The sequence below is a fragment of the Neovison vison genome, chromosome 2 (genome assembly GCF_020171115.1).
Source record: "Neovison vison isolate M4711 chromosome 2, ASM_NN_V1, whole genome shotgun sequence".
Taxonomy (NCBI): domain Eukaryota; kingdom Metazoa; phylum Chordata; class Mammalia; order Carnivora; family Mustelidae; genus Neogale; species Neogale vison.
Window position 1 is genome coordinate 839,039 of NC_058092.1, and position 22,661 is coordinate 861,699.

Consider the following 22,661-nt stretch of genomic DNA (forward strand, 5'->3'; position numbering starts at 1 on the left):
CTGCCGGCAGGTCAGGTGCTGGAGCTGCCGCCTGCTCTCTGGTCCTCCTCCTGCCCAGTCCAGGACGGTGACCGCTGCAGCAGGTGAACCCCCAAGAAGGAGTGTGTGCCTGTCCCCAGTGGTGCCCTGTCGCAGCCGGCCCGTGAGGAATCCCTCTCTAACAGTCCTTTCAGTTGTACGTTGGGTCCTACGGAAGCTGACCCTGAGATGGAGTTTGGGTACAAGCTGAGTGCAAGGGGTCAACCCCAGAGACAGGGTGGGGGGCAGGATCAGGCAGAGGGAAGGCCAGCTTTGCTGCCCGAAGCCTCAGGCCAGCCACGGGACTCAGGCCGCATGAAATTACCCCTTCAGAAGCTCCACCTGGGGCCACAGCGGCGGGTGAGTTGGGTCTGCACCTGAGGCTGCCCGGAAGGGTGGAGGCCTTGTGCTGTCGTCTCGCTGGGGACTCCCAGTGCCAGTGTCTACGGGTTTCCACTCTCTTCCAGGGAGAGGTCCCTGGGGAGGCCCTTGCTGGTAGGGAGGGCCTGGGATCGCTTTGTTGCCCACGCGGCCTTTCACTACACCCTGGCCTGTGTGTCCACTCTGTGAGTTCAGCTGCTCTCTGCGGGGGCCCACGCCTCCTTCCAGACCTGCCCACGGGAAGTTCCATGTGCCCTGCCGTTGGGAGGGTGGTCCTGGGGGTCCAGACGGGGATGCCCAGGTTCTTGGAGCGTACCGCCTTTAGTGGCCTCTGTGTCAGTCAGAATCTCCAGGAAAACAGGCCAACGGGAGTGGGAGGGACAGAGTGAGTGAGGGAAAGTGGTTGATTTATTTTAAGGCATTGGCTCCCTTTGTGGCGATTGTGGGGCTGGTGAGTTCAGAGGGCTGAGACCCAGGGAGGAGCTGATGTTCCGGTTCGAACCCAGTGGCCCTCTGAAGCCGAATTCCCTCCTCCTCTGGGGAGCTTACTCTTTTTTCTCTCGAGGTCTTCAACTGATTGGGTGAGGCCCACCCACATTGAGAGAGTCATTTGCTAAATGCAAAGTCTACTGATTTAAATGTTAATCACATCAGGGGCGCTTGGGTGGTTCAGTCGGTTAAGTGACTGCCTTTAGCCCAGGTCATGATCCTGGGGTCCTGGAATCAAGACCTATATTGGGCTCCCTGCTCCTTGGGGAGCCTGCTCCTCCCTTTCCCCCTGCCTGCCACACCTCCTGCTTGTGCTCTCTCTGTGTCCAATAAATAATAAAATATTTTAAAAGAATAAATAAATGTTAATCACATCTAAAACCTTCATGCAGACTACATTCATTGCAGCATTAATCACAGTAACAAAGAAGTGACAGCAACCTGACTTTCCATGGACAAGCAAGCGGGTAAACAAAACGTGGTCTTCCCACCCAGGGACATATTTATTCTACCTTAAGAGGAGGAATGCTTGGGCCCCTGGGGGGCTCTGTCAGCCATCTGACTTTTGATTTCAGCTCAGGTCACGATCTCAGGGTTGTGAGATTGAGCCTTATGTAGGGCTCTGCCCTGGGCAGGGAGCCTGCTTAAGATGCTTTCTCTCCCGCTCCCTCTGCCCCTCCCCCCTCTTAAAAAAGTAGGAGGAAGTGCTGACACCTGCTAGAGCATAGAGGGGCCTTGGGGACATCATGTTCAGTGACCTAAGCCAGTCCACAAGGACAAAACCTGTATAAGTCCCTTCTAGGCAGGAATGGGATCCACAGGGGAAGAGTCGATGGTGGGCACCAGGGGCTGGGGGGTGGGTGTTTAATGGGGAGTTTCGGTTTGGGAAGATGGAAAGTTTCGGAGATGGACGGTTATACAACAGTGTGACTGTGCTCGGTGCTCCCGAGTGTGCACTCACAAGTGGTTAGGATTGTCAATTTTATATGTGTTTTTTTTTAAACACAAATTAAAAAAGAAGATTGTGGTATGTAACAGGTGTTCAGTAAATGTCGGTTCCCCCTGAGTAATATTTCATGTTGATTTCACCACTGTAATCAATAAATTATGAGATCAAACCCTTCGTGTGGACATTAGGCTAGTGCCTGCGCCGGAGTCCCGGCTCTGCAGTCCCGCTGGACGCATGAGGTCAGCTCTCCTGCCCGCTTTCTCCTCAGGCCCCCGCCCTGCCTCGCCGCCGTTGCCTGCTGGCTTCCTGCCTTACATGGGGTGCTCTGGGCTTGTAGATGGGCCCAGTTTATTGAAATGTTTCTGACTCCTGTTCTAGTTTGAGGTTTTCAAGCAAAGGGAGCGGGACACAAAACCTGAAACCAGGCACAGAGAGCAGCCAGGGCAAAGGCCGTGGACCACCCCGCAGACCCGGAGCCAGCTTCCCCTTCCACCCTGGGCCCTGGGCCCTGGGCCCTGCGGCCTTGTGCCTGCTGCCACCATCCTGTTGGTCAGCACAAATCCTGCAGCCTCAGCAGCTGGCCTGGGCCTCCGTGGGGAGCGCCCGGGAGGGTTCAGTCACTGCCAGGCCCAGAGCTGAGCTGGTGGGGACACGGCTCCCTTCACTGGCTCAGATCACCAGGCAGTCGTGGACTGCGTGACTCTGTGTGTCTGCGTGACTCTGGGGGGTCGCACACAGGTGTGAGGGTGTTAGGTAGGGGCACCCCTCTGTGACTGTCCCTGGGGGGAGCTGGAGGCAGGGATGGAAGGTATCCCCTCAACCCACAAGCCTCCGAGCCCTGTGGCCAGGCCGGTGGGTCTTGCGCTCCATGCCAGGGTGGGAGCCAGGAGGCCCTTGCGGGAGGGGAGGGTTGGTGTGTGCGCCGGAGGGCTGAGCGCGCCTGCGGAGCCGTGTGTGCTCTTCTGTCCGCCTGCCACGGAGCGGCCTGGCCGTGGGGCTCCCTTGGGAGCCGGCTCTGCTGTTCTGAGTGGAAGGGAGGGTCAGGTTTCTCTGAGAAACCCCAGAATAGCCCCTGGCTGCTCAGAGGAAACCTGGCCTGGCCCCTGGTAGCCAGTCTGGCCCCCTGGTCCTGCCCGCCTCACCCCCCTCCCCGTGTCCAGCTGTCTGCCCCCCCCAGCCCCCGAGTGCAGACCAGCAGCTTCTGCACAGGGCGGCCGGGCCAAGCGATGCACGCGTTCCCTCGGCCTGTTTCTAGAGACCGCTCATGAAGCCCTGGGCCCACAGGAACTGGGGGTGTCATGGGGCCAGGGTGAACACTCACACAGGAGGACAGGCTGTGTGAGGGTCCCGCGGCGGAGCGGTGGAAAGGTAGCCAGTGTGGGAAGGAGATTCGAGGAGGCTGACACTGTGAAGAGGAAACAGCAACAGGCAAACGCATGTATACTCTGGGCCTCCCCGGCCACCCGTCAGCCCCTTTCCTGCCCTTGGTCCTCAGCACGAGGTGTCTGTCTGGGCTTTGGCTCCAGACATGGAGGCTGGGGCAGGGGCCTTAGCTGGGCCCTAGGGTCCGGGAGGGAGCTTCAGGCTGAGGGGGTGTTCCGGCCAAGGAGGGCCAGAAGGGGACCAGGTGGGGAAGGGCCGAGCCTGTCCCAAAATAGGGCCGCAGGACCTCCTGGCCATACAAGGATCTTGGAATCTGGACTCTGGGGACCCCAGGCAGCTGGGCCCAGCTAAAACGCAGCTGACACTTCTGCCCCTCGTCCCTGGTGCCACCGCAGTGTTCTCCCAGCCGGCCGCAGACATGGTAAGGCTGCTCCTGGCCCCCAGCGGGGTCCCTGGTGGGCTGGCTTGGGGATGGAGTGGGAGCTGGGAACCGTGTTCGGGAGAGAGGACAGGACGGGGCTTCCAAGCACAGGCACCCGAGGGTGTGGGTGCCTCTCTGGGAATCAAAGGAGCAGTTCCGCAAGGCTGGAGGGAGAGAAAGGAGCCGGCTGCTGATGCCACTGTCTGTCGCTCTGCTGGCCCGGGGATGGGGGCGCCCTTTTGAAAGCTGCCATGACAGTGGAGGCAGGGGAGGCCAGGGGGTAGACTATCGGCAGAAACACCACAACCGGCCGGGGTCCTTCACCCTGACCTGGGTCATGCCCACTCCACTTCACCAGCCCCAGAGACGGGGTCCTCCTGACGCTCTGCCACATGGCTGGCCTGAGCCTTGGTGTCTCACACCTGGCCTCTGGCTCTCGGGTCCTTCCCCTGAAGCCACCTGAGAGTCCCGTTCACCCCTGGGGACCCTCCCCAGTGCCACCTTGTTTGGAAGCACCCTGGGCTGCGGGGGAGGGGGACTCCTTCTTTAACCCCACACCCTGCAGGGCTGCCAGGTGGAGGGACAGGGCGGGGTGCCGTGTGTGCTAGGACCTCCACCTCCCTCGGACCGAGGGGCGGAGGAGGCCCTGGTGCAGGTGTCCTTGCAGACAGAGCGCCTGACTGCTGAGCAGATCAAGGAGTACAAGGGGGTCTTTGAGATGTTCGACGAGGAGGGCAACGGGCAGGTGAAGACCGGAGAGCTGGAGCGGCTCATGAGCCTGCTGGGCATCAACCCCACCAAGAGTGAGCTGGCCTCCATGGCCCAGGACGTGGACAGAGACAGTGAGGCTGGGCAGGGGCAGGCCTGGGTGGGGGGCCGCCCGGGAGTGCGAGCAGGGAGGGCCGCACCAGCTCGCCCTCACGCTGCCCGGCCTGCTGCTTGCTCCCTGCAGACAAAGGATTCTTCAACTGTGACAGCTTCCTGGCCCTGATGGGGATTTACTGGGAGAAGGCCCAGAACCAGGAGGGCGAGCTGAGGGCAGCATTCCGTGTCTTCGACAAGGAGGGCAAGGGCTACATCGACTGGAACACGCTCAAGTAGGGCCTGGAGCTGGGCAGGGGGTGGGTGAGGGCCAGAACCCCGTGGGCTGCCACTCAGTGTGGGGGCCCGGCAGGTACGTGCTCATGAACGCAGGGGAACCCCTCAACGAGGCAGAGGCTGAGCAGATGATGAAGGAGGCCGACAAGGACGGGGATGGGACCATTGACTATGAGGGTGAGTGAAGGATGGGCCTGGGAGCTGGGCGCCCGGGGCCAGGCTGCTGGCTGACCTGTGCTTCTGCTTCCAGAGTTTGTGGCCATGATGACCGGAGAGTCCTTCAAGCTGGTCCAGTGAGCAGGTGCTGTGGCCCTGGGAGGCCTGCCCAAAGGCCACTGCCTGCTGCCGCCCACACTGCTGCTCAGCGCCCCCGCCCCACCTCTGGCCAATAAACACTCCAGCCGCACAAATGCGTGTTTCACTGTCCCTCCGTAGCCCAGAGAGGAGGGGCTGGCAAAGATTTGGGACTGGAGAAAGGAGAGGGTTTTCTTTAAGCAGCCGCGGCACAGGGCACGTCACTCCTGCTGTGACATCCGGCACCGCCCACTGCCCAGGCTCTGGGCTCTGGACACCAACCTGAAAGCCAGACTGGGTACAGGTCGAAGCCTACCCCGGCCCCTCTGCCTGCACCAGGCAGTGGCAGGGTGGCTACTCACAGGCCCCTCCCAGAGCCTTTTCCTAAAGGTGGAGATCACTTAGGTACAAACTTTATTCTCTCCAAAAAGCTGGGGGTGTCACCGCCAGCCCCGAGGCTCGGGCCTCTGGGGTCAGGGCTGAACGCAACAGCCCCCGTGTGCGTGCCCGAGTGAGGTTCATGTGTGCGGCCCACGCAGGGCCAGCTGGCTGGGCGGCCTGGCGTTACACAGCAACGAGGCCAAGGCTGCGGCAATGTGCTGGATGGGCTGGCCTTCTCTGGGGCGGGACGGCAGGGGTGTGCTGGGGGGTCCCTTCTGAGCACAAGGTGGCTGGCACAACTGGGAGGTTCAAGAGAGTTTTCCTCTGCTTTTGAGGGGCGCCAGGACGACAGCCAGGGCTGCTAGGGCACTGGAGCCGGCTCCTGGAGCCCCGCCGATGTCTCTAGGCCTCAGGCCCCAGGGGGAAGATGGGGTTACTGAGAGGGCCGTGGCTCTTCCTGTCTGGGTTTGGCCATCTTGACAGCTTCTTCATAGGAGGGTGGCAGCTCAGGGGCATACAGGCTGTAGGCAGGAGGGGTCATGGAGTCGAGGTCCAGGTCCCCAAAGGGAAGGGGCAGCCGCACGCCCAGCGGGTACTGCACAGAGCTATAAGCTGCAGGGAACCAGAGTGCGTTTGTGGGGATGAGTCTGCTCTCATAGGCCCCCCCGCTCCCCCCTGCAGGGGGGCAAGCCAACAGGTGAGGTCTGCAGGCACTTACAGGTCACAGTGCTGTGCACGGGGCTGTCACTGTCCACAGGGCTGACCGTCAGGTCACAAGGCTGAGGTGTTGGTGGCAGGTGTGGCCGGCTATGTACCCGTTTCCGGAGGCAGCAGAATCGGACACAGCTGGCTGTGACCCCACACAGCAGCAGCAGCAGGACAGCGAGTAAGATAAGCCTGTGCAGGGAGGAGCAAGACCCTGCCACTGGACTGACCCCTGGCCGCTGGGCACCTGCTCCCCAGGGGCAGTCGTGGCCTGACCACCCACGACAGGACAACGGGCAGGATAAAAGAAAACCAAAGAATGTCTCTGCAGGCCAGAGACCTCCTTCCAGGCCAGAGCTGGGCCTGAGGAGCCAGCTAGTCCCTGGCACCCTGCTGCGGGGCCTGCCCTGGCTCTCTCCAGGGCTGGCCACAAGTACCTTGGGCTCACTCCCAGGACACACTGTCCCAGGCCATCTGCACAGTCCTGTGCCCAAACCAATGACCATGTTCACAGGGGACTCCTGCAGGGGTGAGCAAGGAGCGGGTGGGAAGTGGCTAAGCAGGCCATGAAGCGAAGTCCCGCCAAGGGACTGAGTGCCCAGAGCAGTCCCGGACTGGGGCAGGGCCCACAAGAGAGGCCGCCCTGGTGCTGGGGGCAGGAGGCAGGGGTTAGCCTGGGAGGCTGCTGAGGGCCCCAGCGCCTTCCCATCAGCGCCGGGAAGAGGGCAGTGCCGGCGCCTCCTCGTCCGTGGAGCTAGGAGGGGTGGGGGTCTGGTGGGCCTGGCCAGGGGCGAGCGCCGCGGCCTCCACTTACCCCACGTGCCACAGGCTGCTCCAGCGGGCCTGGGGCGGGCACCTGCGGGGACGGCGACACCTAGAGCAGGCGGGGCACCAGGCGGGCCGACGGCCCCGTCCGAGCCTCCCCCACAGGGCGGGGCCAGGCCCCGGCTCCCACCCCCCCGACTTACAGGTCCGAGGGGTCGCAGCTGCCGTCCGAGAAGCCCAGCGCCACCTGTGGGGACAGGGGTGAGCCCGGGCCGGGGCGCGCCGAGCGCAGACCCGCCCCGCGGTGCCCGAGCCGAGCGCCGGCGACCCACCTGCGGCAGCGGCAGGAGCGGCGGCAGCAGCAGGAGCGCCCGGGAGGCCGACGCCCCCACCACCATGCTCGGCGCCGACGGGGAGCGGGACTCCGCCCGCCGCGCCGCTTTATGGAGGCCCCGCCCCCACAAGCCCCGCCCCGAGCGCGTGGCCACGCCCAGCTCCCCGCCCGTCGGAGGCCGGTCCCGCGGCCACACCCCGGATCCCCTGGCCCGAAGCCCCGCCCCCAGAGGTACCGCCCCTCGAAGCCACGCCCAGCGAGAGCCCCGCCCCACGGCCCCGCCCTCCACCCCGGTCCGCCGCGTGGGCGCGCTTGGGGTCTCCGGGCGGAGGGAGGGGCGTGTTGCCCTCGGCCAGGGCGCAGAGCCGGGTCCCGGCCGGGCCAGGCCTGTCGTGCAGAGAGACTCGGTGCGCCCGGGCTGCACGGGGTGTGGCCTAGAAGTGCGGTGGCGCTCGCCCCCGCGGCGCTCAAGGTCAAGGGTGCGACGGCGAGGGTCCGGGGCGCTCCCAGCCTCGTGCTGGGCGGCATTTACTTGGCTCGTGTGCGCGGGTGCCGACTGCCTGGGGCTGCCTGGGGCTGGCCGGGCGCGGGCCCACGGGAGTTGGGGGTGGGCCTCTGCGGCGCTAACCACCTTTCCAGATCCGCTCGCCTTCCAAGACGTGCCCAAGCTGGGGCGTGTGGCCTCTGTGGTCCCCGGGCCTGGGATCACAGAATGCCTGCTGTCCATTCTGCCAGGAAAGCCTGGGGGTCGTTTCTCCCCCACCGCTCTTCTCACCAGGCTTAGTGGCCCTGGGAGCTTGCGGCCCTCGGGCCTCCACTCCACCATCTGGCGGTCGGGCTAAGGGAGGGCGTCAGCACTGCAAGGTGCAGGGTGGCCGGCCTTGTCTGGCCAGGGCGAGGAGCCGCTACCCTTGACCTGTCTTGTCTTTTTTTTTTTTTTAGACGTTCGTCTATTTCAGAGAGCGAGTGCCTGCTCCTGAGCGTGAGCTTGGGTGGGCGAGAGGGAGAGGGAGAGCCGCGGACTGGCCGTGAGCTTGGACCCTGCCTGAGATCCTGACCTGCACCGAAAGCACAGCGTCAGTGGCTTAACCAGCCACCTAGGCGCCCTGACCTCTTCCTTCCCTTCTCCCTCCCTCTCTCCCTTCATGGCTCTAAGTTAGTATTTGAGAGAGAGAGCAGGGGCAAGAGAGCAGGAGGCAGGAGGGCGGAGGGAGAGGGAGACACAGACTCCCAGATGAGCAGGGAGTCCGACGTGGGGGCCCCATCCCAGGACCCTGGGATCAGCGGAAGGCAGATGCTTATCCATCTGAGCCACCGAGGCGTCCAGACCTGTTTTTCTTAGGTTGGGTCTTCCGCCTGGATCTACCAGGCACCTGCTCTTTGATCTTGCTTGATCCTTGCCCGGGCTTTGCCCTGAAGCTGTTCTGCACCTCCCGGATGTGCCACGGCAGTCCAGGGCCCCTTCTGCCCACTGTGCTCCAGCCAGGCTGCCTGAGCTTGGTTCCTGGTCATCCTGCCTCCTCCTCTGTCTTGCCTTTAGTGGGTGGGAGGGATGAGGATGGGCAGAAGTCCAGCCAGTGCCCAGAGCTCAGGCAGGGCCGCGGCCAGTGAGTACCAGGGCCTGTTAGCAGGAGAGTGAGGCCAGGGTTTAGGAGAGGGGCCTGCTCCTCTCGCCCACCAGCCAGAAGAGGAGGCAGGGACCAAGCTCTGCAGGGAGCGCCTCCTCCTGGGGCCTGGGTTTGGCCTGGGGTGCTGGAGCCTGCCTTCGCCTCTCATCTGGTGAGAAAAGCTTGGGCTATGGCTGGCCAGCCCCAGGAGGGCACAGACAGAAGTCCTGCAAAACTCCACTATAGGGTCACTGTCACTGGCCTCGGGTTAGGGAGATGGCAGTCTTCCAGGCGTGAAGGGCACCAAGGAACTGGGGTTAGGATGGTGGCTCCAGGCTGGTGTCCTGAAGTCTGTACCCAGGAGAGCCCCCAGATGCATCACACCCTCCTTTCCTGCTAGGGAAAGTTGCATGTTCTCTCCTGCTGCTGGCAGGCATAGGCCTGGGGTCCGTGGGCTGGGCATGCTGTGTACGGAGGGGCCAGACTGGATGGACTCTGTGGAGACAGTGTCCAACCAGCACTCTCCCGAAGGCAGGGGCTGGGGCAAGGGCACATTCTGAGCTCCCAGGAGTGCCATATTGCCTATGGGGAACTCTACCTTGAAGGACCTGTTGGAGGCCAGAAGGCTGAGCCTGGACTCTGTCCAGAAAAATGGAAAACAAAACTCGTGCTCTGGGCCTCACTCTGGACTCCAGCAAGACACTGAGGGACGCCCTGAGCATGAGGGCTGCACATTTGCTCCCTCCTTCCTTAGGGTCATCAGGGATCCTGACACTTGGGAGGGACAGAGAATCCTAAAGGGTGCCCTGGCTTTGGAGCCTCCTATACCCTTCCCCATCTTTGCAGGGCCTCTCTGGGTCGGGGCCTGTCTCACCCTCAGCCTCTGTCCCCAGCACCCTGTCTTGCCAGTGGTTCCCCAGTGAGCCAGGGCGGGGGTCGCTTATGGACCAATTTGTGTGTGTGGGTGTGGGGGGCTAGGAGGCAGGCGCTGCCTCCCCAGGGCTCTGTCCCCATCTCTGATCTGGTGCGCATCCCACACTTCAGGCCTGTAGGAAGAAGCCCAGAAGGTTTATTGACAGACCTGTGGGGGCAGCTCTCCCCCCACCAGCACTTCTAAAGGCCGGGCAGGTGGGTACTGGCGGGGCTGGGGGGGCTGGGGTGCTGAAGGGCTCAGAGTCAGAGCAGGCTGTGGGCAGGACTGGTCGTCTTGCTGGTTCTGAATGGGGCCAGAGGAGGCTGTGCTCTGGACTCAGGGGGTCCAGGGCAGCAGGAAGTGGCCATGCCTGTGGGGCGAGGCGCCCTGGCCACAGGGTCACACAGAGGGCTGCGCGTTTGAACCTGCCCAGCCAGGGATGTGCAGGTCCCAGGCCTGTGGGTGGTTTGGCCTGTTTACAGACCAAGGGAGGGCTTCAGGGGTGAGCAGGAGAGCCTGAGGGGGCTCTGTGGAGAGACTCCTGTGGCCTCAGGGGCCAGTCACCACCTGGGCCACCAAGAGGACCTTGTAAGTCTCCTTCACGTCCCCCTTGAGCTGCAGCAGGGCTGACACCGTGAGTGGGTGATCCGGCTGGAACGGGAGGAGGAAGGAAGGAAGGAGACCCTCGGTTAGCTGGCCCACCAGACACGTGTGCCGGCTCACTGCCCACTGTGTCCCTCACCTGCCCGGGGCCCACCCAGCAGCCCCTTCCCTCGGTGGGGCCGGGGCGCCATCCCGCCGAGCCTTCGGCCTTTGCAGGCCTTCCTGGCCAGAGTCTGTGGCACCTACGTCGAAATCGGCAGGCGGCATCCAGGAGATGCTGATGGTCTTGGTCTGGCCACGCTCCACGGAGCCCCTGGAGGGCTCGATGGTAAAGCCCTTGTGCTGCAGAGCGGTGCCGCCCTCCAGGCTGAACTCGACTGTCTGTGGGACACTGGAAGCTGCAGGTGGGGCTGGCCGGCTGGGCACAGCTCCCGGGAAGCAATGGCCTGGGGTCGAGGGTAGCTGACTTCGCCTGCCCTCTCAGCCCTGACCGGCCCACCCCACATCTACCGAGGGCCAAGGCTGGGAGGGGCCCAGGCCGGGGGAGCTATGGAGGGGCTGGCTGGGCCCGGGCGGTGCTGTGGTCACCTTCTTTGGGGACACCTGGCTCGTCCGGATGCAGCCCACCTGCAGCTCCCGGGTGGCAGGGGGAGGTGGCGTGTCTGTGTCTAACTGAATGTAGTCAAGGGTCACCAGGATGGGCTTCAGCTCCTCTGCTTCTGAAGAGAGAGGACCTGGCTGGGGGTGGGGGCGATGGGGTGGGGTGGGGCTGCCATGCAGAGAGGGAGGGAGCTGCCTGGGGTCAGCTGGTCCTCCGCAAATCTCCCTTTAGCATGACCCCACCCTTTGGAGGATGGGCCAGCAATGACCTCCCTACCCTTCGGGCTTCCTAGGGCTAAGGGTACAGGTGGGCCTCAGGAGGGGTCCTCTTCCTGCGCGAGCCCTCCCTGCCCCACCAGGGCTCACCCTCTCTGTGCTCAGGGTCGTGGGTGGGGATCACGGTCAGGGACTCCACAGGCACGTCCAGGGGGTCACCGCCCTCCACAAACATCATGTGTTCGCGGGCCGCGCCCTTCAGAAGGATCTGGCGGGAGAGTTTCTGGGACAAGAAGCACATCAGCATCGTCTTGTGACCGGTGAGTGGGGCTCTGGGAGGACGTGGGCCCGTGGGAGCTGGGACACTGGCCTCTCCACCTGACGACACCCCAGGCGTGGAGCCCCCAGGATGCCAGGCTGGGAAGGCAGGAAGGGCCCCGGACGCATGGGAAGGGGGTCGAGGCTGGGCTGGCAGAGCCGCACCTTTTCGAGGAGCAGGACCCGCAGCCTGTCAGAGAAGTACAGGCTCTCATGGTCCGGGCTGAAGGTCACGGTGAAGTCCTGTGCCTTGCCTGGGTCCATGACGCCCTCGACCGGGATCACACTGAACACGCTCTGGCCACTGTAGTTCTGGGTGCCTGCGGGCCGGTGGGCGGTGCGGCGGGTCCCCTGCTCAGCTGGAGCCCCTGGCCAACCCCCCCCCCCCCCGGCCACCGCCCCTGCCGGCTTCCCTGGGCCTTGCCCTGCGGCCTGGGCCAGCTGTGGTCCCGTGGTGCCCCCCCCTACCCCCCCGGCTCACCCACGATTTCAGTCCTCTGGGCCCTCGAGGTGAGGAACTGCGGCAGGCGGGGCTGGTCTTCGCTCCTGGAGCGGGAGAGGCTGTCCAGCTGCATCGAGAACTTGATGGGCAGCGTGGAGCAGTTCTGCAGCTGTGCGGAGGGGCGACCCTCAGCGGATGGCCGGGCCCCGCCCACGCAGGCTGCTGCCAACGGGCCCTCCCCGAGGGGATCACACCCGCTGGGGTCTGGTCGCTCTCCTGTCCAATCGGGTAGCCTCGCGCCCACGGCACTTCGCTGCGCTGTTGGCTCCTTCGTCCGGCCTCACGTGACCCCCCGTCCAGGCTGGCCTACCTGCCGGACCACTGTGCCTCCGGAGGGGACAGCTCCGCAGCGCCCTCTGTCCTCCTGAGCTCCCTGTGCTGTCAGGCTTGCCCTCAGCCGAACCGGCATCCTTGCCCAGTCTGTCCCCCGCCCTCTCCCGCTTCTCCTGGCGGTGTCCCCTCTGCAGGGAGACACTTCAGGGAATCCCTGTTCTGGGCTCAGTGCCAGGTCCCGACCTAAGCTAGTGGACGAAGCAGGTGTCGTGGTGGTCCTTGATCCCAAGGCTGGTGAGTCCCTCAGACACTCGGGAAGCCTGGGGAGCTGGGCCGGCCCTCCAGCAGGGGCTGGGAGGCCGCAGGGCGATGTGACCTTGCCACAGAAGTCTGTGCCCACGGCCGCACCCCCACAGCAGTGCCTGAACCGAGCTCCTCATCCCAGATGGGACGGCTCCTACGAAGGCCCGGTGCAGGAAGACAGGGAACGCTGAGGCAGCGCAGGTGAGGGGTGGAGGGAGGGTGCTGGAAAGCACAGTGGAGGGGGCGTGGCTGGAGCGGGCGGGCGTGGGGGGGTGCTGCACCCACCCTGGCTCCCATACCAAGGCGGGTCTGGTCCCTCCCAGGGTGGAGCCCCCTCCCAGGAGACCAGGCAGGCACCAGACCCCTGTGATGTGCTTCACCTTGAAGCTTGAGGACACAGACTCCCTGGCAATGACGTAACCCATGTCGAGAACGTCCCCGTCAATGGAGCACGTGATCACGGATGCCACGCCGGTGCCCACGAGGGTCAGGGAGAGTGTCCCTCTCTTGGTGATGATGTCCAGTGTTTCTTGGGCCTGTGGAGACCACGTCCGTGAGCACAGAGCAGACCTCTGTCGGAGGCGTGCGGCGGAGCTCTGCTGGGAGCCGCTGGGCAGGCTGGAGAGGAGACCGCTTGGAGCGCCCCAGCTGTCCCCTGCTTGCCCGCTAGGGCTGAGAGCCTGGGGGTCTGGCCACCCCCGGGGCCCGAGCAGACAGGGTGCAGCATGGCGTGAAGTGGGCCTGGGGCTCACCAGGATGCTCTCACGGGGAGAGAAGGACAGCGTCAGGACATAGGTCTCGCCAGTAAGCAGCTTGCTGATGGGGTTCAGCAGGACGAACGGGCCGTTGGGGTTCAGCACGGAGAATTCCACCTGAGGCCCAGTGTCAAGGACAGGTGCCCAGGCAGGCCTGCAGCCCTCCCCACACCAGCTCGTGCCCCGTCTGTGTGGGCAGCCTGGGCTGGGTGTGGACAAGGATACGGCAAGGTCCTCCGGGGAGATGTTCTGGATGGAGACCTTCTTTATCCCGTGGTGTCCTGAAATGGGATGGTGGGATCGGGGTACAGCCCTAGGCCCGGGCACGGGCCGTGCGAACCCAGGCGGGGACTGTGGGTGGGCCGGTCTCTGGCGTGGGAGTTGCAGTGGGTACTGGGCCTGGTCAAGGCTCACCTACAGCAATGTCGCCGAAGTCGGAGATGGTCTTGCCTTTGTTGGAGGTCACCACGACAGATGGTGCCACTGCCGGACACCACAGCTCCAGGTACAGGGTGTTGTGAGGACTGGGGGGGAGGGGTGTGCTGATGTGCCTCGCCTCCCCGCTCTCGTCCTGCTCACTCCGGCCACTATGCCCTTCCCTCTGGGGCCCCAGATCTGGGTTGGGACGGTCACTTTCTGGAAGACGCCCCCCCACCCCCTGCCAGAACACCGCACCTGAAACTCAGGGGTTCTGTCCCCTTCCTGTCTTTGGTGTCACCACTGGCGACGACACAGGGAACCACAAACTTGTCGAACTTCCCCTGGAAAGATCTGGCCAGGGTGGCCTGGGCAATCTGGTACTCGTTGGAACTAGAATGAGGCAGTGACGTGCACTCCCACTCCTATGCCCACACCACACACGCCCCAGTGGCTGGGGGCCCTGCCACGCTCTCCTGGGGCAGGGGATGGGGTGCACAAGGCCATACCTGCTGCCTAGGACTCTGGGCCACAGGGGGAAGGGGCCCCAGGCTGTGGCTGTCCTACTTTTTCCTGGTTTCTGTGGGGTCCTCCCCCTACCCCAGGGTCCTGGTCAGGCACCTAACAAGTGGACTGTGTTCCTGGGGTCTCAGGCGAGGATCTAGGATGGGCAAGTGACTCGAGCCCCTCAGAGCTCTCCTGGCCTCATTTTGCACCTGGGGAGGGTGGAGTTGCTGAGCTGGGAATATGGGAGTCAGGGGCAGAAGGGTCTCCCCAGCCCATGGTGTGAGGCTATGTGTAGGGACATGGGGCCCTTGGGAATGAGGTGGGCAGATGCCCAGGAAGCCAGAGCTTAAGGGGCCTCAAGGCAGTGCCTGGACTCATCTGTGCCTGAAGCCAGCCCAGCCCTGGACGTCAAGTCACATGGCTCAAAACAGCTCTGCTCCGGGCAGCACATGGGGGGACGTCTCCATAGGGGTCAGGACAGGGTCTCGTCACATGGACGCAGAGGGAGGCGGTGAGGCGAACTCCTCTTGGGCCCACCTGAACTTGAGGTCCTGCTTGTCCAGCTCTGCAGTCGGGGTGGTCGAGTTCCTGAGCAGTCGGTCTTGGCTCTGTGGCCGTAGCATGGAGAAGGACTGTTTCCTGAGGTCCTTCTTCTGGCTGGTTGTGTCCTTGCGAAGCTGGGGTGCAGAGAGGCCGCCTCTGCTCAGCCTAGTGGGCACCATGGCCGCCCCCTACGGCCTGTTCTCTGCCAGCGCAGGCCTGGGCTGACTGCCCCATGCAGGGGCCACAGGGGCGGGGGCTTGGAGCGGACAGAGACCCAAGCACCAGGTGGCTTCCTGGGGAAGACTGACCACAGGTGCAGTAGGCAGCTGAGTGTCCAGAGACCCCTCGGGCCTGGGCACGACCCCAGTGTTTGCTTCCCCAGCAGGGAAACAGGTAACAGACGGGAAGATTCGCCTGGGACCAGGGGTCCTCCTTCCTGTGCCCGTCCCCCGACGCCTCATTGCAGGAGAGCAAGTGCTTCCCCCTGCATGTGCCGGATGCTGAAGTGTGCTGTGTCCCTCTGCGTCCCCAGGGCAGCAGTGGGCGGCTGTCGTTCTAGGCCGACAGCACGGCTCCGTGTGGGTCTGGGGACTCCCTCTCCCCTGGAGTCACGGGGTGGGGGGTGCAGGAAGTCCCAGCCCCCACCGTGTCCCCCACGCCCCTCCTCTTGGAGCCCCGCACGCACCACTTTGGCCTCCGCCGGTCTGCTCAGGGCCTGGGAGGCTTCCTGGTGGACCAGCTTGCTGGGCAGCACGGGCCGGAACGCCACCCGGATGAGGTGTCTCTGCAGGGATGGGATCGTGGAAGGCAGAGCTGACCCTGCGGGGGCCCCGGCCTCCTCAGCACCCGCTGCAGCCCCCATCGCCCCTGCATGGCGTGGGTCTCGCTCCCCGACAGTCCTGACAGGACTCTCCTGTCACTTTGTGAAGGCTCTTTCCAGGGGGACATTCCCTGACTGCTGGCCCTGGGGCTGCTCTTACCGTCCGGGGCGGGGGTCCCGTGACGGAGGTCCTGGTGGGCTGGGACCCCGCCTGCAGCTCACATCAGGCAGGCCATGTGTGAGAAAGGCAACTTGGCATTCAGCCATCAAGATTTGGGGTGAGTTCTTCACCTCAGCTTGTCCCTGTGACCGGCGCAGCCTGCAGGGAGGTCCTGAGCCCCACCGAGGGCTCACTCCCGGGCGTCCCTGGTGCTCAGTAGAGCAGAGGTGCCCACGCCCTGGGGGGCAGAGCAGACGCTGGGGGGAATAAAGGGAAGACGGAGGGAGCAGGGAAGGGAGCGAGTGCAGAAGCCGACCACAATGCCTCCTTTGGGGATTGGTACCTGAGTAGTTTTGGCTAAATTTAATGAAGTGCATTTATTTATCTATTTATTTGAGAGAGCATGACAGGGGAGGCGGTCAGAGGGAGAAGCAGACGCCCCACGGAGCTGGGAGCCCGATGCGGGGCTCGATCCTGGCGCTCCGGGACCATGACTGGAGCCAAAGGCGGTTGCTTAAGCCACTGAGCCGCCCAGGCGCCCCGTAAAGTGCACTTAAATGATCACAGCAACTGAAACGCCGCCAGGGCCCAGGTGCCCCCAGCACCCTCACATCGTCCTGGCAGCAGCCGCCCTGGCTCTTGAAGGGAAAGAGCTAAGCTCCAGGAGTCTGGGGTGGCCCTGGGGCGGGCTGAGAGGAAACTCTGTCCTCCGGCCCCTCTTTCCACTCTATCGGGCAGGGCGGGGCGGTGGAGCCCTTGACCAGCTGAGGGGACACCCACCCTGCACTTCCAGTGACCAGGCCCTCTGGGCCCAGCTGCTGTGGGATCCAGGGGTCTGCATGTCCTCCCCTGGGGCACACGGCTGGAGCTCCCGGCCAGGTGCTTGTGGGGTCGGCCACCCTTGGGTGCCCTTGTCTTGGGCTTGGGCTGGCTGGGCCTCCTCGCCCTGCCCATGTCCATGGGCCATGGAGACCTCTTTGGCCCTGCTTGGGTCTGACAAGGGACAAGCTCACCCCCACCTCTGCTGTCCAGGCTGCGTTGCTGTGGCCAAGGGTGGGCAGAGCCAAGCCCCCCAACTGAGCTCCGCCCCCCAGCCTACCCATGGGGCCCACACCTGCCTTTCCTGGCAGCACGGTCCCCACGGAGGGCGAGATGGTGATGGGCGAGTCTGGGGGCAGCAGGAACTCGAAGGACGTGGGCCCCACGGGAGAGGCGTCCTCGGAGCCGATGCGGGGCACGGAGTGGGTCAGCGAGTTCATGCTCACGTGAGAGTTGATGACGTACAGGGTGGCCACGGACATGTCATACAGGGAGGTGGCCGCAAACTTGACTTGGTAGTGGGACAGCTCCAGGGGCGGGTGGACGCCCACAGCTCGGCACGCCAGCTTGAAGCACCTGGAAGGGCGGGCAGGGGCGGCTCAGTGGGGCCACCGTTTGCGGGGTCCCTCTACGCTGTGGAAGGTGGCCCCCGAGGGAGATGGTGGCCTGCACGGGCACCGCAGCGCCTGGGACCACCTCAGCGTTTGTCACAGATTTTGCTACCGCATTAGTGAATTTTACTCTTTCTCGAAGATACTGTCGCTCGGTTGGTGAAGCCTCTGCCTTCGGCTCAGGTCATGACCCGGGGTCCTGGGATCCCGTCAGGCATCGGGCTTCCTGCCCAGCGGGGTCCCTGCTTCCCCCCTGCCTGCCGCTCCCTGCCTGTGCACGCGCGCTCTCAAATAAATAAATAAAATCTTAAACGAGGAAGATCCTGTATACCCCCACACCCATTTAAAGAGGAGAGCTAAAAATTTCATCCCAAATTGCAGAGGAGTTAATTTCTGGCTTATTTTGTTAAGTATTCATTGGCATTTAAAAATAAAACCGATGGATTAGTCTTTGAATACAAGTGCAGGAATCTGGACACCCCAGGGAGTTAATTTCCACCATTATCCTTTAAAGAAAAAGAAGGGATGTGGGAGGGGCTTTCCCTCCTGGAACATGGACCTGGTGGCCGGGCACCTGGGCTGTGACGTTTGAAGACTAATCTTTAACCTCGGTTTGAGTGTTCTTGGACCGAGTGTGATCCGCCTGGTATTTGAGTTAAGATAATGTATCCGAAAAACCCACCAGATATTTGGTATTTTAGCCACTGGCATATTTCCAGTTCACATCTTCAAACCCAGATTTCTACTGTGCTCTCCGTGTTGAATTTCATCCTAATTACATACATTTTAAGGCTCTGATGTTGACTGCCCTGTCGTGACGCAGCTGTGACAGCGATGTCGCACACACACGGAAGTACTGAAGTATGTATTTTGTCTTGTGACCACAGGCTCTAAATGTGGAACAAAAATCCTTCTGTGTGGGAATATCATTGAGGTTATTATTAGTATGTGGTTAATTGAAGAATGGTAATTTTTTTTAAAAGATTTTTTTATTTACTTGACAGACAGAGATCACAAGCAGGCAGAGAGGCAGGCAGAGAGAGGGGGGGAAGGAGGTGGCTCGGTGCTCCGATTCGGGGCTCGAACCCAGGACCCTGGGATCATGGCCTGAGCTGAAGGCAGAGGCTTTAACCCACTGAGTCACCCACGCGCCCCTTCCTTGTGGGTTCTAACTCTGCCCTTCACTCTTTAAACCTGTGGACTCACCTCTGCTCACCTACAAGCCTGTCAGATCCCAGGTGACCAGTGGTCCTGCCCATGGCCACACTCCCGGGGCCAGAAGAGGGCTTGGCCCATGGGCCCTGGGCACTCTGACCCCAGACAGGGTCGAATGGCAACTCAGGCTGGAATGTAGGCGGGAACAGGAGAAGAGACAGAGAAACAGGAGGGCGGGCAGTGGGGCTCAGTGCCCAGCCGGACACCTGCAAGGGGTGCTCTAGAACATTCCTCACTGGGACAGATAACCTCAGGCAGCAGCAAGAACAGAGCCCTTATCCCAGATCTCCCCTTCAGCACCCTGTTTGGTTTCTCTCTTTCTACCACCTCATCCCTCCCACTTGTCAGGGTGGAAATGGGAACCCCAGGGAGGTCCAGGGAGTGTCCCCATCACACGGTGCATTGGAGTGAGTGGGGCTCCTGCCCAGGTCCTCCTGGGTGCAGAGGGACACTCTGCACACGCACACACACGTCCGCAGTGCACACTCACCCCTCACGCTCACCCGTGCATGTGCACACACACAGGTGCACGCTCCCACGCATGCACACGCTCCTACTGCTCCCATGCTTGTACTCGCATACACGTGTGTACACACGCGCGCGCGGACACACAGGGCGAGCTGGCCCGGCACGCGAGGTCCCGGATTCCAGGAGCCTGTACCTGGGTCTGAGGTCCTGGCGGTCTGTGGTGCCTCAGCCCAGCCCTGCAGTCGACCCAGCCCACGTGCTTGAGCCTGGGGATGGGGCCGCCCCCGCCCCCCCCGCCCCCCCCGCTCCCCCCACCCCACGCACGGCTCTTGCACGCCAGGCTCACCGGTTGATCTCCGACTTGCAAATGAGCTCGAAGTCGTACTCCTTGGCCTTGGTGGGCTGGAAGATCACGTCAAGTTGGAGCATTTCCAGCGGCAGGATTGTCCCAAACCCGTCATTGGGCTGGATGTCCACAAACTGGCAAATGGAAAACCACTGACCCCAGAGTGAAAACTGGGGTCTGCTGGGGCGTATCGTGGGGGCTGCGTGGACATGCGTGGGGCGTGCGTGTGAGCGTGTGTGCGCGTGTGCGGGTGTGTCAGCATCTCTGCGGGAACGTCTGTGTGTGTGTGATCACACGTGCGCATGCGAGTTGTCCGTGTGTCTGTGTGTCACGACGCGCTTGTGTGTGCGTGTGAGCAGATGCGTGTGCGCTGTCACGTCTGTCCATGTGTCGGCACATGTGTGGGGTGGCAGGGTTGGCGGCGGAGTGGCCCACCGAGAGTTGAGGACAGCCTGCCCTGAGCCTCGTCTTGGCTGCCCTGCGGGCCCAGGCAGGCCAGACTTCTAGAAGGAGCAGAGGGAGAGGTCTGGAGTCCTGCCAGGGCCTGGGCCAGGCAGGGAGAGACGCGGACGGGCCTGGGGAGGGGTGAGGCCACCCGGGGCGTCAGGATCCTGGGGCAGCACCGGCCGGCCCACCCCCAGAGCTTCCCAACTCTGTCCCTGCACCCATGCCCTCCCTGACCAAGCGAGGCACCTTGGGGACCCCGACGAACCCAAACCCCTGGGGCAGGAGGGAGTGGTTGTAGAGGCTGATTTGGGTCCTGATGGCCTCGTAGATGGTGCAGTAGCCGAAGTCCACGGCCGAGGGACTGAGCTCCAGGTCCGAGGTGGTGACCACGGCATGCACAGTAAACACCACCGGCTTGATCTGAAGGGGACACGGCGAGGACGCCACCGTTACTTGCGTCTGTTTCGGCAAATGACTCCACACACGAGAGAGGTGGAAGCGTTGGGCCACACACAAGACTGGCTTTGGGAAAGGCCACTTGCCCGTCGTCCGCGACTTGGGAAGCAGGTGCCAGAGAGGAGGGGAGGGGCCCTGGGTGGGCGGGGGGGTGCACGAGCGTACGTGTGTATACACACGCGCTCCCTGTGAGTGTACGCGGGGGCGCGTGTGGGTTCCGGTGACGGGAGGGTGCCCCGCCGGCCCCGCACAGCCCTCACGCGTCTCTCCCGAGCCACAGACACCCGGCCTTCACGGTCGCCGGGTAGGGGCTGCTGGGCCGGGAACCCGCCAGGGCCCTGCCTCCGCGTGAGGGCCCAGCATTGCTGGGGACTGTCCCATGCAGACCTGGTCAGCCACCCGGATTGTCATCGGGGCCTCGAGGACTCTGCTTTCCTTGTCAAAATACTTCCCTGCGTCTTCTGGGAGGGAGAGTCTGGAAGAGAGGACGCACTCAGCTTGGAGAGGACAGGAGCACTGACCTACGAACTGCCCACGGCGGGCTCCCCGGGCGCTCACCGCGGCAGGAACTTGAGCTGCACGGCGAAGCAGGACTGGGCCTGGATGTAGCCCGTCTCCGGCAGGAGCTCCATGTGCTCCCGCAGCTCCCTGCACACTTCGAACTTCAGACGCAGCGCCGCTTTCGACCTGCGGGACACCCGGGGACACCGGACGGCAACGCTGAGGGTCTCCACCCACGGGACTGACACCCCTCGCGCACCCCGGACGCCCACGGGTGCAGGTGCACAGCCCGGCTTGCTAAGGGATGGTTTCCTGGGGAGGAGGAGGAGTTCCTACGAACAGAAAGCCGGCCATGGAAATACGGCCCTAGCCAGTTCTCAGAGGCCGGAGTGTTTTCTGGGAAGAACTTTGCGGGACAGGCACACCCAGTGCGAGGACCTGGAGGGGTGTGGGCCTGGGGGCGGGTACCCCTGGCTGTGGGGCTCTGCCATACTCCTGCCCAGGAGAAGGTTGGGGATGGGCCCGAGGCCGCTTCCCTCGGCTCTGCCCCCTCCTCCAACTCTGAAGCAGCCAGAGGCGTCGGATGCATGGGGTGTCTGCTTCTAGTCAGGGCCTCTTGCTCGCTGGGCCCCGTCTGGTCTCACCTGGCACCTTCCCTTTTCCTACCACGAAGTGTCCCCACACCCCTGCCTGCCTTTCAGTCTCCTGCAAACCAAGTGACCTGGCTGACTGTCACGGACACACGCCCCCACGGGTGTGCAGCGGGGATCTTTGTCCCCTAGGCCTACGGCTGCCCCTGCCCCCAAAAGCAGCTGCACCACCCGCCCTGAGATAACCTGGCAGAGGCCGCTCGCCCTAGTTTCCCAAACAAGTCCACGGGGCCCCTCCCGAGTCCCCGATGTCTGTGGTCCTGGCACGCGGACAGGCATGTCCCCCCACAGACGTAGGGTCACGGAGGAAGTCTGCGGGGCTTCCACACCTACGAGCCGCGTCTGTGCTGGAGGCAGGGCTCGCGAAACCCGGGGGCCTGGCATCAGCAGGTACCGGCACCAGGCCTATTTGGGGAATGACAGTTGCCCAAGAGCTAACCACGCCTTTGCCTACTTTTCTCCATCTAAGCTATGTCAGTAAGAAGCTTTTAGAAATGACTGGTCCGGTGTCTGGACACCTTTGCAAGACCCCATAGAGAGAAACTTGCTTCTTTCCTTGGGGCTCCGTCTGCTTTTCCTCTCATGGCTGTGCTCCTGGTTTTCCTGTCTGTGTCCATGAGGTGCCAAGGACAAGGGTGTTTGTGTGTGGGTGTGTGTGGGGGGAGCGTCCCTTTCTTGCTGGAGCCGCTCACCATAGACCCAGGGGCTTGGAACAACACAGACTTATTCTCCTGGAGTTCTGGAGGTCAGAACCAGACATGGGTCCCTCTGGCTAAGGTCCAGCTGCGGCCAGGGCTGCCTCCTTCTAGGGCTCTGGCCCTTCCCCGGGTCTAGAGGTACTGCCTCCCTGGCGGTGGCCAGGCCTCGTCTTCCTCTCTGACTCCCTCCGTGTCTGACTCTGGCCCTGCTGTGCCTCCCACCACAACGACCATGAGGGCCGACCCAGCGGGAGGTCCGGCCGAATGGCACCGTGGTCCGGGCTCCGCTGCCCGCAGCGCTCACCGAGTATGCACGAGGACGGAGTCCTGGTACAGCCGGTCGTACATACAAATCTTCAGGTCCACACTGGGCTTCGGTACCCAGACCGGCACGTCGACAGCGACGCCCATGACTCTGAAATACAACTGAGTTGGAAGGTGCAGTCAGTGACGCACACCTCTGTGGCCAACGGGTGACGCCCAGCGCAGGGTTTTAGGACTCACAAGTGTCGGAAGGTACTCGTTAAACCGGCCACGTGTTGGAGTTCTGTGGCAGTTTTCACATGATATACTTTAAACAATCCTTCTTATTATCAAAACGCTCAGACGTAAGAAGATAGACTAGCTAATGCGTTGTCATGCACCCATCACGGAGCTTCCTGAGGGTCGGCGCTTTCAGCTGCTTAAGCAAACCC

General features: G+C 63.1%; 3 protein-coding genes across 3 annotated transcripts in view; 1 reads left to right on the forward strand and 2 right to left on the reverse strand.

Annotated features, from left to right (window-relative positions):
* The first annotated feature begins 333 nt into the window (after positions 1-333).
* Positions 334-5,036, forward strand: CALML6 (calmodulin like 6). The gene is made up of 7 exons (XM_044236377.1): positions 334-378; positions 486-513; positions 3,496-3,641; positions 4,207-4,483; positions 4,594-4,738; positions 4,816-4,916; positions 4,990-5,036. Exons 1-7 carry the CDS (start codon positions 334-336, stop codon positions 5,034-5,036), a joined length of 789 nt encoding a protein of 262 aa, XP_044092312.1.
* A 417-nt stretch (positions 5,037-5,453) lies between these two features.
* On the reverse strand, positions 5,454-7,282 carry TMEM52 (transmembrane protein 52). The gene is made up of 5 exons (XM_044236387.1): positions 7,217-7,282; positions 7,088-7,131; positions 6,934-6,975; positions 6,133-6,311; positions 5,454-6,026 (listed from the first exon to the last, which is right to left on the reverse strand). The coding sequence occupies exons 1-5, from the start codon at positions 7,280-7,282 to the stop codon at positions 5,848-5,850; spliced, it is 510 nt and encodes a 169-aa protein (XP_044092322.1). The 3' UTR covers positions 5,454-5,847.
* Positions 7,283-10,111: 2,829 nt separating this feature from the next.
* The window catches only part of CFAP74 (cilia and flagella associated protein 74), a 73,234-nt gene continuing 60,684 nt past the window's right edge, over positions 10,112-22,661 (reverse strand). Inside the window, 19 exon segments of the mRNA XM_044236407.1 lie at positions 10,112-10,389; positions 10,588-10,722; positions 10,930-11,060; positions 11,308-11,440; positions 11,641-11,795; positions 11,957-12,086; positions 12,934-13,089; positions 13,306-13,425; positions 13,534-13,589; positions 13,723-13,832; positions 13,984-14,118; positions 14,770-14,909; positions 15,461-15,559; positions 16,874-17,150; positions 19,215-19,348; positions 19,908-20,081; positions 20,505-20,592; positions 20,676-20,804; positions 22,271-22,392. Coding sequence (XP_044092342.1) covers positions 10,288-10,389; positions 10,588-10,722; positions 10,930-11,060; positions 11,308-11,440; positions 11,641-11,795; positions 11,957-12,086; positions 12,934-13,089; positions 13,306-13,425; positions 13,534-13,589; positions 13,723-13,832; positions 13,984-14,118; positions 14,770-14,909; positions 15,461-15,559; positions 16,874-17,150; positions 19,215-19,348; positions 19,908-20,081; positions 20,505-20,592; positions 20,676-20,804; positions 22,271-22,392 — 2,526 coding nt within the window. The 3' untranslated portion in view covers positions 10,112-10,287.

Coding starts and splice junctions, on each gene's coding strand:
- CALML6 (XM_044236377.1), top strand. CDS start 334: ATGAAATTACCCCTTCAGAAGCTCCACCTGGGGCCACAGCGGCGG. Junction 379..485: donor ACCTGGGGCCACAGCGGCGG/GTGAGTTGGGTC, acceptor ACTCTCTTCCAG/GGAGAGGTCCCTGGGGAGGC. Junction 3,642..4,206: donor CCCAGCCGGCCGCAGACATG/GTAAGGCTGCTC, acceptor CACACCCTGCAG/GGCTGCCAGGTGGAGGGACA.
- TMEM52 (XM_044236387.1), bottom strand. CDS start 7,282: ATGGTGGTGGGGGCGTCGGCCTCCCGGGCGCTCCTGCTGCTGCCGCCG. Junction 7,132..7,216: donor CGCTCCTGCCGCTGCCGCAG/GTGGGTCGCCGG, acceptor CTGTCCCCACAG/GTGGCGCTGGGCTTCTCGGA. Junction 6,312..6,933: donor AGCAGCCTGTGGCACGTGGG/GTAAGTGGAGGC, acceptor CTCCCTGCACAG/GCTTATCTTACTCGCTGTCC.